Raw genomic sequence first — 17,168 nt, 5'->3', positions numbered from 1 at the left:
TGGGCGGCCTGGCCCGCCCCCCCACAACTAGCCGCCGGCGGACGCTGCTCCACCGGACTCCACCGGACTACACATTCCACTCTACTCTCGCCTGCTCGGTTCTGCCAAAGCGTTCTCGCTGGAGCGCGGTTTCAGCCACGTGGGGGGGGCGTGGCCCGGATGCTAAGGAGCGCCTCCGATTGGCCAGGGGGAGGGGTTCTAGGCGGTGCGCCGGCCGGACCCCTCCCCCGAAGGCGGGGCCTGAAAATTCACAGCTGGAAAGGGTGGAGCCGGGGCAGCGCAGCTGGATGGGGGCGGGGCCCGACGCGCGAGGCTCGCAGCAGCGGGCTGGGGGCGCCCTGGGCTGCCATAAAGTGAATGGACGCCGGCTGGGGGTGGCAGTCCGCGGCCAACCTCCCTCTCTCCCTCAGCGAGTCCAGGAGTGCCGGAGCCGAGCGGCGGCCCAGGCGCAGGGGGGCGGCCCCCACCCCGGCCGGGTGCCCGGCCCCTGGCCCCTGCCTGCCCTCTAGACTGCGGCCGCCGCCAGCGCTGCCGGGAGTCTGCCTGCTGCGGGACTCACTGTGAGTGCTTGACCAAGCGGGGGATAGAGGTTCACGCGGCCAAGGGGCCGTGGCCGAACTTAAAGATCCCTAAAACGGGATCTGGGGTGGCTGAACCCGGGAACGGTACCTGGGGAACGGGTGGTGACTGGGAGGGCGGACTACAGACCCGAAGCCAGGAGTTCGGAAAAGGGAAGGAAACTCAGCGTCAGGACTTAAGAGACAGAAATGAGGATTCAGACGATCCGCAGGGAAACTGGGGACATGAAGCCAGGACAGGAGCTCCACGCAGCAGGGAGTAGAGAGCCGGGGAACCATTACCAGAAAGCGCCCTGGAATCCGGTGGCGCGGGGCGGGCAGCCAGGCAGTGAAAAGGGGTTGCCGAGGCCCTGGCCAGAGGGGGGAGCTGGCGGCGGCCTCCCAGCAATCGGGCAGTTAGCGACACCCGACGCACCTCAGCTGGGCTCAGACTCCAGGGGCTAGGAACAGAAGTGCGTCTGGTCGCACACGCTTCTTTTCCCAGCTGCTTCGCAGTTGCTGTGTGAGCGGTGCTGCTAGAGCCCGGCCGCGCCAGGATCAGATGGCCGCTGTGCAGACAGCAGGGCCGAGACTGGGCAACCCGAGTGACCAGGAGGCAGGTCTGGCTTGTTCTGCTTGGAAAGTCAGGGCCGGGATGGGTCCCGGCTTGGGGCTGTCACGAAATTGGACAGAATGTCCGCTGCGCACGCGGCTCGGGGCGGACAGAATGTCCGGGGCGGCGAGGTGGGTCCCTCCGAAGTAAGCGCTGTGTCGGCAGGCGGCGGACAGAATGTCCCTGGCCGAGTGGCAGGTCCATCTAACCGGCAGCGCCTGCTCAGCTGCTAATACCGTATGCGGTGGGGTTCGTTGTGATGGTTCGCCTCGAATCCCAGCCAACAGTTTGCAAACTTATTTGTGCTGCTCGGGGCTGAGGGGGCCAGGAGCAGGGAGTGAGAGTAAAGGTTGCAGCCTGCCTTTGGCGTGGAGTGGCACTGGGAGACATTTCCTCTCTAACCAAGACTAGCTCCGAGCATCACCCCCAAAATTCCAGAATCCAAATTTGAGGAGAGAAAGCCAATGGTGGGACTGCTAGTAGGAGTCAACACCAGGAAAGGAAGAAATGAACCACAGAGGGCAAGGAGGAGCCCAACACAAACTCAACAGCCTCGGTTCCCTGGCAAACTCAAAGTCAACCCCTTATTCCAATACAGCTGACTAGACACCCCCAGACTCCTGCCGAGGTGTCCCCAGGTAAAAGCTCCTTCCCTGAAGAGGGCAGGAGCCCAGGTCTGAAGAGAAAACTGCAGCCCTTTATCAAAGCAAATCCTATGGTTTCCTTTCCCTTTTTGCTTCCCCAGCTCCACCAATCCCAACACCACCCTGGTGGCTGAGAGAAGGTAGGAAGGAAATTCTGTGCAAGTGAGCAAAACAACCCAGCTGGGGACTGAGTTTTCACGGGGACATGGATAAGGTGATGTGTTTAGCAATGAGTAATCTAAACAAGTGGGTCTCAACCTTTCTCACTCTCCACTCATAAGTATATGATACATACTCCCCACACTCCCACCTCCATTCCTCAATTTTAACGTTTGCTTATCACTGGCTAGGACATTGTTTATCAGCCTTTTTTCTCCCTTGCCCTCTTTTGATAAATATATAGGCACACCCCAATTACCCCCACCATATTCTGATATACGTTTCAGAGCCTTGTGCTACCATCACCTTTGAAATCACTGAAATTATGGGTGAGATAAAAGGCTCTGAAGTCAGGAAAGAAATAGGGACAGCATCACAGATGGTTCCCTTAAGATCTTAGCCCAAAGTTCTGCTTTTGCCAAAAAGACCAAAAACAACAGCATTGTAATGAAGATGACTGGAAACAAGACAGAACTTTCTCCCATCCATGAATAAAACCATGCAACTGAGTGCTTGCCTAGTCACTGGCTCTTAGGGAGCATGTCATGGACCTAGAGAAGGTCAGAGAATGGTCAGCAGAATGGGGAGCTAGGGGCTGCTGGAGAGAGCAACCTTCCAAGTTTAGGCCTCTGGAAGGTGAGATAGGATGGGAATCCACAGAATAATGAAAGGCCTAGATAAGCAGAAGACTCATTTGCTCCCCAAATCCTGAAACCGGAGATGAGGGGGCCTCTTAGAACTGGAATGATGCAAGCTCAGGATGAATAGGAAAATGTTCCTTGGCACACAGTGGGCAGCAAATTTCCAGAGCTCGTTTCCAGAGAGATGTAGAGGCAGGAAGTAGGAATGGAATCCTTCAGGGTTTGGGAGGAGGATCAGTGCATGTCAGAGCCACAAATGGCTGCTGAGGTTGAGGGGGTGAGGAGTGGAAAGAGCTCTGTCCCTAGTCTTAGGAGAACTGAATTTAAATCTCTTCAATCTGTGTAACCTTGAACAAATTCATCTTCTTAGATGTGAAATGAGAATGATCTTTTCTGCCACTTAAGGTGGTTATAAAAGTTAAATAAAACCACGTATGCAAAAACCTGTAGCAAACATAGAAGTACCACAGAAATAAGAAGCATTATCGCTGTTATTATGCCCAAACTGTAACCACAGAATCTTCATTTGGAAGGATGGGGTCTCAAGTATTAGATCAGCCTGATAGCATCTCTGAACCAACCATAGGAAGATTCTCAATGACAGATGGAACACCCTATCCTAGGCTTCAGATGCCAGCAATTTATCCCTGCCCCTCTCTGAGAAGAGCTCTGGGGAGCACCCCAAATGCTTAACCAGGCCAAATATCCTGATATGATCCTTGCCTGCTTTCTGCTCAAGGATGAGAATATGACTCTAGGGAGGCAGGCTGGAGCTGAGCTGGGGGTGGGCATGAGAGAAGGATGGATCCACCCCAAATCTTTTCTTCTCCATTTGCTCTAAATGATGTATGCTTCCAGAATGTAGGACATGGAGAAGGCAGCTAACCTGAAGGATCCATTAGGTCCTGAGTTTTCGGATTACCTAGAGTGCCTAGCCCCGTCTAACAGGGACTCATGATAAGAGTGATGGGGAGAGAAAGGATAGGCAGTGGGATGATAAAGAGCTGCTTTCAAAACTTTCTCCATTCCTTTTCCATTGTCCTCCCCAGAGCCTTCTTTACTTCACACCTCAGCGACTAGTTCCCCTTTCCTGCCTTTCCCCACCCAATCCATTCTGCTCACCATTGCCACATAAGGGTCCCAAAGATGCTTTTAAATCACAACCCTACCTACAAGCCTCCAGAGATTCCCACTGCTGGAGCAGTGCTTGGCAGTAGGGGCGCAGAGCAGTGCAGGAGTGGGAGGGGCATGCACTCACTGCAAGCTAAACTTGGTCCTAGTGCGGTGATGTGAAGATGTCATTTGGAGATTTGGAGAGAAAATTTTATTTTTATATTAAAATAAACATGACTTAAGGATGGAATAGAGTGCAAAATTTGCTTCAGTTTTTAACATAAGGCTGGAGATCTCAAAGAAATTTAATAATGGTGACTACTATTCCAGGTTGTGCCCTGCTTTTCCAGGGTGATATTCTCTTTCACTGGTCTTCAGGTTTTTTGATGGAAAAGCTGGAGATTCTCTAGCCTATACTGTATTAAGCCTGAACTACCACCCCTCGGCCCTCATTGGAGGTCCCCTGAAGCTGACCTGTTTTTCTCTGCTGATGTCCCATTGCCCACACAGAGACCCTGGATATTCTAGGCTCCTGAACCTACCGCCTCATTCCCAATACGGCCCTATTATTTAGAATCCTCTGTCTCTTCTCTACCTTCCCACTTTCCAGTTCAGCCATGTTCTATATTGAGCCCTAAAACTTGACACCCCCTTATTTACATGGGCTTCCATCTCTCTGATCCTCCCCTAATCTGAGAATCAGGCTCATACAACAAATCATTATTCCATCCTGTTTGCTCCTGCTTGCCTCCCCAGACTGCAGGCTCCTAGAAGTTAGGATATGCACCTTACCATTCTAGGGCATCTGTCTTAGCACCTAACACTTGGTGAAGGAAAGAAGGAAGGGGGGAAGAAAGCGGGTGAGGGCCCATTTCTCTGACCCCTGATTTACTCCTTGACAAATTAAATGTAGCAAATCTTTACTGTCTCCACTTGAGCTGGGGTTTCCTCTTGGGGCAGTGAGCCTCGTCTACAGCTATCTTCATTTGCTTCCATTTGTTCGCTATAGTTCAGCAAATCAATTTGGGTGTTCAGCACCCCTAATGAAAGTGAGGCTGTGTGCACTCAAGGGCCTCACTTCAGTTTCAGTTGGTTCTGTACTAACTAGTTCAGGGCCCTGGTTTATACCTGTTCACTAACTTGCTGCTTACTCAGCTGAGCCCTCTTATCTTTCTCTTCATTCAGTTTTTGCAACAGAAAGGTTTTCTCCCATTTCAGTTCCAGGATGTGCCTCCTGCCTTTGGCATTATTATTGCAAGTACATGGGGGCTCTCTGGCTGTGGCCCTTGTCTACTCCTTTGGCTTCAGGACAAAAGTAGGCATACCTGGTAGTTGCCTTCTTGCCACGAGCTTTGGTCCCTTGGAAACCACAGCCTCTCCACTATCGCTCTCTGGCATGTGATAATCTCCACTCTCACCTTAATATATCTTGGATATTTTATTCTTGCTGCAGTCCATGACAAGTTCCAGGAATTCCAGCCTATACTTCAGAATCAGAGCACACCTGTAGGCCCTCTTTGCTCCTTAAGGCTGGGATTGCCATTCTGACACCAAAGGGGCCTGGGCCATGCACGCCCAGCAGGGTGTGTCAGAAAGGCAGGCAGCCCCTCCCAGAGCTGGACTCAACACCACTGTTATCTCTTGATTCTCTTTGGCCCTGCCTGGTTATTTCCTACCAGCATCAACCAATCATGCAGCTTCCAGACCTACTGCTTGTCCCTGTCCACTGAGTGAGGCGAAGTCCCTGGCCTCAGTCCCGACTCCCCAGTTTCCTGACCTCCAGCAGTTTGGGGACGCTTAATCCTCAGCCATCCTGTCTCCAGCTCAGACAACACTGGCATCCCCAGCTTCTGCCTAACCAGCCCACCCCAATGCGAGTCTGCTAGAGGCCTATGCCCCCACCCTCTATCTCACTATTGCCTGCCTGGCTTTAGTGTTCTTGCCTTTCACTTCCACTGTCAGGACCCTTCTCAGTCTCGTCCCCTCTCTCTGCTGTTACTAACCCAGTCAGAGCCTGAAGGCTTCATTCTTTCCTTTACCGGTCCTTGGTCCCCAAAGTTGCTGCCAGTTTGGGTTCCTCTGCCCATTTTGCCATTACCTGATTGACTGAGCCCTCCTTTATGTTCAGAGCAGAGTGCTCACAACACATATTAGGATCTTTCTCTAAAATGCAGCAAACTCACCTTTATTCACCAAAGAAACTCTTCACTGTCAGATACAGAGTCTAGGGAGGTGAACCGCTCAAGCAAAGGCAAAGATGAGGATGAGATCTTATTTACCACTCTACCTCAGTGCCTTGCTCAATGCTCAACTCATAGAAGGTGCCAAATAAACATCTGCTTAATGGATGCGGGGAAAAAAAGTAGATAAAGTTTTACCCTCACCCATTTTTACATTGTTGTGTTTTTTTTTAAATTAATTAATAACATTTTTATTCCACAGCATGGCTGCTAAATCTGGTTGTTACATACTGCCAAATTTGGATTGGGGTCATTTTTTTCTAGAAAATGGCCTTGTTCTATCTTCTGTGTCTGGAGATGAAGGCTAAAGAAATCAATACTGATCTTTTGCTTGGTAACCAAAGAAAATCTTTGGTAGGCTAACTTCCTCAATTTCTCTCTCAGTCTTTCTGTCTCTCTCCTCCTTACCCCATCTTTTCCCCTTTCTCTCTCCCTTCCTAAACTGTATTTTCCTATTGTACTGCTATCTGCTTGGGATATAATAAAAACTAAAACAGAAATAATTTCAGCTCAGATGGAGTTCAGTTTCTGGGCAGGAGTGAAAAGTCAAATGCACAACAGGAGCCAGAGATGCAATGAGTAGAGCCGGCTTATTTAAGACAATAGATGACAGCCTTCCCTCAGCCTGCGTGTCCAGGAGACATCACAGAATGGTGGGGACTCTGGTAAACTGGGGAGCCCATGTTCCTCTCCAGGTCCTTATATTGGCCATGCAGGAAAGTAAACTCTGTTTTTCTACACCTTCATATCCATATTTCTGAAGAAGCCAGAAATTGACAGAAATTCAGGGCATTATGTGAAATCTACCAATATTCAAATACTGGAACTTCAAAAAACGTTATAGGGGCCAAATAGAACATATCTGTGTTCTAGATTTGACCAAGTCTAAAAGGGTAGCTTTCAAACATTTTTTTTGTATCATTCATCTACAATTACATGAGGAACATTATGTTTACTAGGCTCCCCCTTCACCAAGTCCCCCCCACAAACCCCATTACAGTCACTGTCCATCAGCATAGTAAGATGCTGTAGAATCACTACTTGTCTTCTCTGTGTTGCACATCGCTCCCTGTGCCTCCCCCCACATTATACATGCTAATCGTAATGCCCCCTTTCTTTTCCCCCCACCTTATCCCTCCCTTCCCACCCATCCTCCCCAGTCCCTTTCCCTTTGGTAACTGTTAGTCCTTTCTTGGGTTCTGTGATTCTGCTGCTGTTTTGTTCCTTCAGTTTTTTCTTTGTTCTTATACTCCACATATGAGTGAAATCATTTACATAGTTGTTTTATTTTAACCATATAACAATACTGAAGGCAGGGAAGGGATTATGATTTTCCTTTTAGAGATGGAAAAAATATGCTCACAGAGGTAAAATCACTTGCCAAGAACACACAGGTAGTGATTTGTGGAGCCAGGGCATGAACCCAGATCTTTTTGCCTCCAAATCTAGCTTCTGTGGGCTATACCAGATTACTTTCCTAAGAGGGGTCTGGGAAGTTTCTGTCCCCCACCCTATCTTCATCTTCCTCCAGCATTCTTATGCCTTCTCTCCACCCAGCCAAATAGGCTCTCCCCAGCAGCCACTGAGAACAGACCACTTTGGCCTCCCCTCAACCCCCAACAGAGTCCTTAGTTTCTGGGACTGAGAGCTGAGGTTCAGAGGGGCCAGGAGATGGGGAAGAGGGTGAATGGCTAGCTCCAAAACAGCCAAGACAGCTGTCCCTGTCACAGAGGGAGGAGACTGTGTGGTGGTGTGTCTGTCTGCCTGAATGTGGAAGCGCATGTGTGGGAGAGTATGTGTTTGTATGCCTCTAGCTCCAAGTCCAAGTTCTTATTTTGTCTGAGTGGGGGCCCGTGTGTCTGCATGCGTGTCTGTCTGTCTCTAAGAACACACAGCCTGAACTCTGCTTTCTCAGCCTCGTCTTTTACTCTGGCCCTTATCTTCTCAGTTTGCCTCCCTCTGCTGAAATAAAGAGTGAAACCAAGACACAGGTATGGAAAGCTGGGGGAAGGGGAGTTTGGAAAATTGGATGTCTGGAACCAAAGCAGACTGGAAGGATGAATGGCAATGGTGGCATTTAGCTTTCCCTACAGGCAAACCCAACTGTCCCTCTTTCTCCAGCTCTGTCTTGCTCCCATGGTCTCTGGAGAAGCCAGGGGCATGGTTTGCATTTTGAGAGCATCTTGAATATGAAGTAAGGGGCTTCAAAGCACCCCTTTTCCAGCTCTCAATTCTAAGCCTTCCTAACTATCTGGGAAGAGCGCCTAGTCCTGAGTGCCACCGGTCCCTCCCAAGGGCATCTCCCTTCTATTGCAGCATCATTGGGCCAGACCTAAGCCTCTGGTTCTTGACCTCAGACCTGGAAGCAGGGGTAAACTGAGCACCTCCATCCCTGCCCTGACTTCTCTCTGTCTTTCCTGGGTTCCCTCCAACCCTGCCTCTCCAACCCCAGGGAAAGGTCCAAGGTCTAGTCCTCTCTGCCTGTGGAAAGAACAGGGACTGTTTCTCAACCTCCTGCCTTGACCTCTGTCCCATCCCCAATCTCACTTGAGAGGTGTATGGGTGTAGGGGGCATGGGGGTGGGAGCTGTCATCTCTGAGCTAGTTGAAGGGGGCATTACCATGTGCAAATACAGGCCGTTGCCCATCTGTGCCTCCCTGAGAAAGTCTCCTAATACATTCAGAGCAGCCAAATGACAGACATCTCAATCTAGGCTAATCTGCCATATTAATGCCACCTTGCACAGCCTGCATTAAGTCCCGGTTAATGGGGAAGCAGATGGGCCACTCTCACTGGCTCTTTACTCCTTTTCCTCTGTCTCTCAACTCCTTTGGTTTTCCTCTGACCAAAAGGTAGCAGAGTTCTGAGCTCCACTGGTGTCCCTTTCCCTTCCTCCTACAAGAAAGGGCCTGGGAGAGGCAGCAGGAAAGGGGATCCTGCAGGGGAGGCTTGGAGAGGGATGCAGGCAAACTTCCAGGTAATGCCAGGCAAGGTTTGGGATAAGGAGTAAGAGTAGGAAGGCGGTTTTAAGAAGCCCACATCTTCTGCCTAGGGTGGGCCTGCTGGAGGCAGTGCATGAGAGTGAAACTGGTGGGATGCAGTATGTGACTGGGCAGGCCATAGAAGCAGACAGGGCCAGAATACCTAGTGGTTTTCAAACTTACTTTTGATCCTGGAACCTTTTCTTCAAATGAAATGTCTCCAGACAGCATAAACAAAAGACAAAAGCAGAGTTGCCCTAACTGAAGCAGACACAAGTAAGGTGAGCTAGAGTTCTAGTCTAGCTCTGAGGCTGGCCCTGAGTTCCAGTCCCTGAGGGGGTTTCTGGGTAGGAGGACCCCAAAGAACACAACTTGAAAAAGCAAACAGAGAAAGATTAGCTTAGGAGTCTCCCAGACCTAGTTCAGATCCTAGTTCCACTACTCGCAAGCTCTGTGACCTTAATTTTTACTTCAAATCTCAGTTTCCTCACCTGACAAAAGGGTGCTAATACTTAATATTGATACATTCTTGTGAGGGGAGAGATAATGAGGTGAAGGTACATAGTTAGTATTCATAAATGACAACTGTGATTATCCTTATGGAAAAAATAGCAGGGCTGGTTCCAAATCAAATCTTTCCCACTGGAGAGTGAACAGTGTGTCTCAAGTGTGACGGGCATGTATGAGTTTATAAGGATATTAGGCACTCATGTGAGAGGATGTTGAAGTTTTTGGGGATGTAGTGTATGGTATGTGGCTTGTGATGGTGTATTTTTCATTAATTCAGTAAATATCTGTTGAATACTAACTGCATCAGGCACAGTTCCAGGTACCCAGCAGTGAACAAAAAACAAAGCTAGTTTGTACATCTGCATAAAACCTCGGAATATACACCTTTTTCCTTTAGGGCTGCTGTTTCCCCTGTCTACACTAGGGCACCCTACACAAGGGAAGCTTTATATTGGTGGCTGAGAAAGAACAGTGAACCTGTGGAAAACACTACTGGGAATCGGAGAACCCGGAGATTTTATCCCCATCAACCGGCTCAGTGTCTTCTCTTCCCTCCAGAGTGCTCCCTCCATGGAGTTCGGCCTGCTCAGCGAGGCGGAGGCCCGGAGCCCAGCCCTCTCGCTGTCAGATGCAGGCACTCCTCACCCGCCACTCCCAGAACACAGCTGCAAAGGCCAAGAGCACAGCGGTGAGCGCGCCCCCTCTTGGGGGTGGGGAAGATAACAGCTCAATCCCTAATGGGGATGAGACCTAGTAGAAGCCCCAGTGGGAGTGGGGGCTGGGTGGAGTAGGTCCCGGAGCGAGAAAAGCAACACAGGCTTGGGCTCCCTGTGACCTTCCGCCACCTGGCCCCCAGACTCAGAGAAGGTCTCGGCTTCGCTACCGGGTGGCTCCCCCGAAGACGGCTCGCTGAAGAAGAAGCAGCGGCGACAGCGCACTCACTTCACCAGCCAGCAGCTGCAGGAGCTGGAGGCCACCTTCCAGCGGAACCGCTACCCCGACATGAGTACTCGCGAAGAGATTGCCGTGTGGACCAACCTCACCGAGGCCCGCGTGCGGGTACGACCCTCCGAGGCCCACCACAACCCTCACCCCACGCCCCCGGGCCTCCCTTTCGCGGACCTCTCAGCTAGGAGCTCCCGGAGCCAACAGCTTGTGGTTCTACCCTGCCTGCCCCATTCTCGGACCCAACTTCCCAAGTTCCCCAGCTCCGGCCCGCTGCCCCACATGGCCTTTTTTGCAGGCCGCACGTTTTTTCTCGCCTGACACTGGCACTTGTTCTCTTCTTCATCCTTCCTTGACCTCATCCTACTGCCCCTCCCCCAACCCCGTCGTCCCTGACTCAGTCCTGCCGCCCACTGCTCGTGTTCTCAGCTCCCTATCTCCGGGCGCTCCTGCCCTCACCCCGCCTGGCTGCTCCACGGCCCATTCGCGTCTCGAGCCACCTTATCCTGTTTATCCTCCGCACGGCTCCGGCTGCGGCTTCAACCCCCATCTGGTGTGTCACCCACCAGCCGCGCAGACCCCGTCCTGGACCCCCGCTCCGCTCCGAGCTCTGACAGCCTTTCTCGCACGCCCGCAGGTGTGGTTCAAGAACCGGCGCGCCAAGTGGCGAAAGCGCGAGCGCAGCCAGCAGGCGGAGCTGTGCAAGGGCGGCTTCGCAGCGCCGCTCGGGGGGCTGGTGCCGCCCTACGAGGAGGTGTACCCCGGCTACTCGTACGGCAATTGGCCACCCAAGGCGCTCGGCCCACCGCTCGCTGCCAAGACCTTTCCGTTCGCCTTCAACTCAGTCAACGTGGGTCCTCTGGCTTCGCAGCCCGTCTTTTCGCCACCCAGCTCCATCGCCGCCTCCATGGTGCCCTCTGCCGCGGCCGCCCCAGGCACCGTGCCGGGGCCTGGGGCCCTGCAGAGCCTGGGCGGGGCCCCCCCCGGGCTAGCTCCGGCCGCAGTGTCCTCCGGGGCAGTGTCCTGCCCTTATGCCTCGGCCGCCGCAGCCGCAGCTGCGGCCGCCTCCTCCCCCTACGTTTATCGGGACCCGTGTAACTCGAGTCTGGCCAGCTTGAGGCTCAAGGCCAAACAGCACGCCTCGTTCACCTACCCCGCCGTGCCCGGGCCGCCCCCGGCTGCCAACCTCAGTCCTTGCCAGTACGCTGTGGAACGGCCCGTATGAGTGCCCCGGCCCTTCGATCTTCCCAAAGGGCGGGGGCGATAATTCACAGCCTCCTCGGACTGGGGTCTTCCTGACTAGCTTGCCCCTGTCCTGGGGTCTGAGAGGGGTGCTGGGGCAGCTCGGGGGGCGGCCGGCTCAGGAGAGCCTTCCCCTTCCAGCCCTGAGAGGCAGGCTGGGTCCTACACAAGCCCACGCCCCTGGGACTAAGGCTAGAAACAGGGACCAGTTCCCCGGGGGCCAACTCACCTTGGCCCACCCCGCCTTCTCCAGACTCCCCGGTTTTCAAACATTAATGAAATAAACTTGCGCGGACTGTCAAAGGCCTGATGATTCAGAATTGCGGTTGAGCCCTCTTCCCTCATCCCCTCGCATATCTAAAGGAAAGCTGGGTGTACAGGAAAGAGATGAGGGTTGACACTTCTAGGGTTTCAGTCCCCTTCGGCCTTAAGCCCCAACATCAGGACGGGGAAGCCGGGGGGTTCCTGGAAAAGAGGGGCGCACGCGTGCGTATTTTTGTGTGCAGCTTGGGGACTAGCTACTCGGCTAGCGCTTACCAAAGCTGGTGCTGCCGCGCCACCTCGTGGTCTTTTGGAGGATAACTGGAAGGTCTGCTCTTGAACGTTTACTTGCAGGTGTCAATTCCGCTGCCTAGGAAGCCTATGACGTTAGATAAATTACTCCGCCTTTCTGCACCTGTTTCTGTGTTCGCATGAGGGGCTTGGGCCTCCAACAGCAATAAAATTCTGGTCTGTAACAGACATTTGTTAAGTGCCTACCAGGCTTAGGATTCTTATTGAGTGTGTATGTGCCTGCCATCTTCCCACACACCCTCTTAGGCTTCTTTCTCACCCGCTGATCATCCCTCTGCCAGCAGCTCTTTCCAATCACAGCGGTCCCCCTTTTGCCCCAGGTCCCCAAAGCCCCCAAAACCTTGTTGAAATCTTTAAAAAACAGAGCTAGAAGATTTATGGATAGAAATACAAATAACTCAGCTCTAGGGGCCCTTCTCAGTCCCACCCCCATCCCAGGCTCTTGGCCTTCACATTAAAAGCAGAAACATGAAATACTTGATCATACCCCCATGCCAGGGTGACACTTCTTGTCATAACTTCCTACCACCTTGGGGCACACATCCCATGGGGAAACCATGCAGGGAAGGCATTCTAATCATTTTTCCAACCCTAAGCTCAGTCCCTCAGTGCCCTGGGAAGGAGAGAGCCCAGGGCTTCTTTTTCTCCAACCCTTTACTGGATCTTGGTCTTGACCTTGATCTTGGGCATTATGTAGTTTTGGTGGAAGAAGTTGGCAAAGAGGATGAAATAAGTGATATACAAGATGGAAGACCAGCAAATGTGTTCTGTTGTGGTGTGGCATCCGTGTTCCTGTCTCCATATATAAACCAGGATGCTGACAGTGGCTCCTATAATCATCTGCAGGATTTGCAGGCTGGTGATGAACATGGGTAACCACCTGGGAGACTTCACTTTGGCAGCCTTCAGAGTGTAGTAGAAGTACATGATGGCATGCACACCATAGTTCATGGTCATGAACCAGCCACCTGCAGCCACCTTGTGCTTATATCCAAAGCTTGTGTACACTAGCACTGTGCTGTGGTGGTACCAGTGCACAAAGATGAGTGGCCGCTTCCGCAGGATGATGAAGGCTGTGTCTCCTGGGAAATGGGGAGTCATAGATGGCATACTACCCAGTGTTGGAACCACCCTCCACACTGGATGTGGGATCATGGGAGGAATCCTCAGGGTAGGAAGAGGGGTTTTCTTGGCAGAGGATCTGAATAGGGGCTTGGGTGAAAGGTGTTGTTAGGGTCCAGGGGTGGGGAAGCGATTCTCCATGTGATGGGCGAAGGGAGCGGCAGCTGACTGGGCACCAGAGAGACAAAGTTTTGCCACTCACCAAGTTCAATGACCTTGCTGAGAACAAAGAGGCAGGACCAGAATCTGATTACAGGACTGTTGCTGAAGCTGGAGAAGCACAAACTTTGCTTTAGGCTCCCCCTAAGTAGCATGGTCCCAAAATGGCCCCAAGTCCTCACAGCCCCCAGGATACTGTAATGGGACAGAGGAAAAGGGTGTAAAAATCATCCCCAGGCATCAATGCACCCTTTCCCCTCAGCCTGGTCAGGTCACTGTCTCAAGCTCTGCCACTTTCGCAGCCTTCCAGGGGGAGAGGTCACAGCTTCTGAGATTCTGGGGCCAATCTGGTAGATCCAACCAGTAATCTAGAGATGAAGGCTGGGGAAGGACAGAGAGTGGTGGAAGATAGGACTGAATATTGAGCTAGGCAATAGGGTTCTTAGGATGCAAAGGAATCTGGGAGATGCATGGCAGGACAAGGGATATCATAGGGGTTTGGGGAAAGAACTATGGGAAGGAGGTGCTGGGGAAATTATTGAAAGGTCTTGGGAAAGGGCTGTTAGATGCTGGAGATATTAGAGGCTGAGGAAATTTGTTAGCAATACACAGACTGCATGAGCACCTGAGGACTCATGAGAGAGGGCAGAGACATCCAGTATGAGGCCTGGGAAGAAGGAAAACAGAGTAATATGGAAGGGAGGTGGCAGCTGGGCAGGGAGCTAGAGCTGAGAGAATGGGATAGGGAGAGAGTTAGGAGGCAACTTGGGGAGTTGGTACAATTGGGATTTCTAGAAAGCTTGTAGGGAGAGAATGAGGATAGGCAGGTTGTGGAAATGGGTGGAGCGTCTTACCTGAAGACCGTGAGGCAGAAGGACCACAGGATGAGAGGCCCCTGCAGGCTGAAGCCCTTCCGCGTCTTCATGTAGTTCTGCCCCACAAAGACGAACAGCAGGTAGATCAGAGCTATGGGAAATGAGGTTGCCCTGGCAGGCAGAAAGCACAGGGGATGGGCTCATGGGTGGATGCTGGGTGGAGGAATGCTCACTCATCTCTCCAGGTGAGTGCTCTGGTTTAGAGTTCCAGCTCTGCCACTTACTAACTGTGTGACTTTGGAAAAGCCACTTAGTTCTCTAAACTTCAGTTTCCTTCTTTGTAAAGGGAAGAACAACACTCCCCTCCAGACAGTGTTAATGTATATAAAGTTCCTAGCACAGGGCAGGGTCTATGTCCAAGGTGTCTGCGATTGTTGCTCTCTGGATGAGGTTGGGAGTGGGTTCCTGGTAGCTGCTAGTCCACGCCTAGAACCAACCCAGGTCTGTGGTGTAAGATTAGGGCAATAGCTTCTGCCTGGTTGGGTCATAGCAAACAGCCGAAGCACAAAGTCGGCCTACAAACACCTTTCAGGAGCTTTAGGGCAAAGCCAAGGAGCCTGGGGTAGTCTTGGAAGAGCTCCCTGACCTTGCTTCCTTCCAGGAACGATGGAGTGTTTGGAGAACAACGTGATAATTGTGAAGAGCAGGCTGTCCCTGGGCATCAGCACCATGCACGCTCTCATGCATGCACACACAGCCACAAAAGGCAGAGGAGAGTCCTCTGTAAGGTGGGTGGGAGTAAGTAGTTCAGACCTCCCTCAGAGACCAGTTCTCACGACGCTCTTTCCCTGTGGTTTCTTTCGCCTTTCCACATTCCTCACCCCATCCTCTTATTTCTGCCTTGCTTGCTTGCTTCCAAATCTAATTTCTCTGGGGTGCCACACTTAACTGCGCCTTGGAAAACGGGAATACGGAGCCAGTACAGGGCAGCCAAATACCCTGGCTCTTAAGAAAATCATCGCAGGCATTCAGTGTCTCCTCCTCCCCCAACCCCGCTAGTCATCAGGGTCAGGCCCCTGGCACGGCCCATCCCCTTCCCGAGGCCTCACCAGTACTCCTCCAAATAGGGCTTCAAGTCCTGGAACCGCTCGAAGTTGTAGGGCTGAAACAGCCGGTCTACTTCGTCTGAGACGTTCATGGCTGTGACCATTTCTTTCTGCAGACGTTGAGGTCGGGAGTTTGGGGAATTGGGCAAGTGGTTAGAGGACCGAGGATGGAGCGAACCTTGCGGCAAGATGGAACGGACCCAGAACTCAAGGAACTCCGCGGCAGGGGAGGAGTGTTGGAGTCAGTCGGCTTCCCCCTCCGCAGTCACTGCGGTAAGCAAAGCGCGATTGCCAAACCGCCTGCCCCAGCTGAGCGCAGGCCCAACTCCCTGCCCCAGTGCCTGGCCTTTATCCAATCTCACCAAGATACGCCCCTGTCCCGCCCTTGAGCCTCATCCGGATCTCTGATTGGTCACGCTCAAGGGCGCTTCCTCCAAGCGCCTCGCACGCTGCACCCCCAAATGCCCTTTTTAGGCCCTAGCCGCTCCCGCTTTCTGGTTCTTTAATTGCACAACTCCTTCCCTACCAGGTAGTTGGTTTAGCCCCCGTGGCCTTATCAGGTTTTTAGACAGGTCAGTCTTACCCTCGCACTAACAACCATAACCTTTTCTTCAGTTTATTTTAATCCTGTCCTACCTGAAAGTGAGGAGAGAGCGGAGGTGTCCTCATACTACCCCTAGGTAGGGGCGTCAGTTTCCCGCCTCCCTGAGACCCTGGGAAACCCAGGCCCGGGATGAAGCTGAACCAGGATGGGGAAGAGGTTGCAGAGTCTCTTCCGTAATCCTGTCTGCCGCCTTCAGGCCTGTGGTTGTGGGTGGGAGGGAGACGAATTTTAATGAATTTTATTGTTGAAGTTGTTTATATTGATGTTTGGGGAGAAGGTTGTTGAGGCTGGTATGGATTCTTTACAGTTTCCTGAATTCCTGAACTGCTCCAACCTCACACCCAGTAATAACCTTGGGGAGATTGGGGTAACTAGGATTATTGTTTTCAGATTTCCTGGAGGCCTCCTGGGACTTAATAAAAGGAGAGATGTAGTGCATCCTCATGTTCTCTGCCCTAGTTTGTGCTTTTCTAATCAAACCTACTTTTTCCTTGCCTGTGTACCCAAGTCCCCAAAAACGTAAATATTTTAACTTTTAAGGCCTTATGTGAATGTCCCTTATTTCTCTCCTAGGCTTTATGAAAGGGGAAAATACAAGGCTTGAAGGCAGTTTGAGATAAGATTGCAAAACAAGTGCTAAGACAAATAAATATATAACATTCAAAATCAAGACGTGGCTATAAATGGCTAGAGCTATGTACAAGCCCTGGAACTAGAGGACCCAGAGCTCCAATTCCTTGAACCTAGTCACCACCCAGGGAAAGGTAGAGTGGGAAATCCTGTCCATGCTGTCTAGAAGACTCTCAAGTGCATCCCCTTGTCTTTGTATCTGATCACTTCTCACCTGGTTACTAGAGCCACTACCTTAGTCATGTTAACTGGTTTTACCACCTCCTCCTCTAAGACAGTGCTTTTCTCTTTTTACCACATTAGAATGGGAAAAGAATGTCCAAACCTGATGGATCACAAGATTTCTGAGCCCCAACCCCAGAGATTCTGACCCAGTAGTTGGTATCAGACCATACTTTGAAAACCATTACTTTCTGTCCTCTTATCCAGAAGAGGGCTCTAAAACCTAAATTGGATGGGGCTGCTTTCCTGCTTGAAATCTTTCAGTGGCTCTTGATTACCTCATATGACACCA

At 51.7% G+C, this 17,168-nt stretch overlaps 2 protein-coding genes across 4 annotated transcripts; one reads left to right on the top strand and one right to left on the bottom strand.

Moving 5' to 3' along the window:
- Positions 1 to 295: 295 nt before the first annotated feature.
- PITX3 (paired like homeodomain 3) lies at positions 296 to 11,945 on the top strand. 2 transcript variants are annotated; one of them, XM_036898978.2, is made up of 5 exons: positions 296 to 560; positions 1,916 to 2,028; positions 10,017 to 10,146; positions 10,315 to 10,517; positions 11,041 to 11,945. In XM_036898978.2, the coding sequence occupies exons 2-5, from the start codon at positions 2,020 to 2,022 to the stop codon at positions 11,626 to 11,628; spliced, it is 930 nt and encodes a 309-aa protein (XP_036754873.1). In that variant the 5' UTR covers positions 296 to 560; positions 1,916 to 2,019; the 3' UTR covers positions 11,629 to 11,945. The 2 variants fall into 2 exon arrangements, with proteins under 2 accessions (XP_036754873.1, XP_036754874.1); XM_036898979.2 differs by lacking the exon at positions 1,916 to 2,028 and having other exon boundaries at positions 11,041 to 11,943.
- A 180-nt stretch (positions 11,946 to 12,125) lies between these two features.
- Positions 12,126 to 15,954, bottom strand: ELOVL3 (ELOVL fatty acid elongase 3). 2 transcript variants are annotated; one of them, XM_057506253.1, is made up of 4 exons: positions 15,424 to 15,954; positions 14,354 to 14,430; positions 13,543 to 13,694; positions 12,126 to 13,300 (listed from the first exon to the last, which is right to left on the bottom strand). In XM_057506253.1, exons 2-4 carry the CDS (start codon positions 14,422 to 14,424, stop codon positions 12,873 to 12,875), a joined length of 651 nt encoding a protein of 216 aa, XP_057362236.1. In that variant the 5' UTR covers positions 14,425 to 14,430; positions 15,424 to 15,954; the 3' UTR covers positions 12,126 to 12,872. The 2 variants fall into 2 exon arrangements, with proteins under 2 accessions (XP_057362236.1, XP_036754875.1); XM_036898980.2 differs by having other exon boundaries at positions 12,383 to 13,300; positions 14,354 to 14,485.
- Positions 15,955 to 17,168: the final 1,214 nt, after the last annotated feature.

The sequence above is a fragment of the Manis pentadactyla genome, chromosome 8, assembly GCF_030020395.1.
Source record: "Manis pentadactyla isolate mManPen7 chromosome 8, mManPen7.hap1, whole genome shotgun sequence".
NCBI classification, from domain to species: Eukaryota; Metazoa; Chordata; class Mammalia; order Pholidota; family Manidae; genus Manis; species Manis pentadactyla.
This window is presented reverse-complemented; position numbering and strand designations above follow the sequence as displayed.

Coding starts and splice junctions, on each gene's coding strand:
- PITX3 (XM_036898978.2), top strand. Junction 10,147..10,314: donor CAAAGGCCAAGAGCACAGCG/GTGAGCGCGCCC, acceptor CCTGGCCCCCAG/ACTCAGAGAAGGTCTCGGCT. Junction 10,518..11,040: donor TCACCGAGGCCCGCGTGCGG/GTACGACCCTCC, acceptor GCACGCCCGCAG/GTGTGGTTCAAGAACCGGCG.
- ELOVL3 (XM_036898980.2), bottom strand. CDS start 15,524: ATGGTCACAGCCATGAACGTCTCAGACGAAGTAGACCGGCTGTTTCAG. Junction 14,486..15,423: donor CCCTATTTGGAGGAGTACTG/GTGAGGCCTCGG, acceptor TCTGCCTGCCAG/GGCAACCTCATTTCCCATAG. Junction 13,301..13,542: donor CAGCAAGGTCATTGAACTTG/GTGAGTGGCAAA, acceptor CCCATTTCCCAG/GAGACACAGCCTTCATCATC.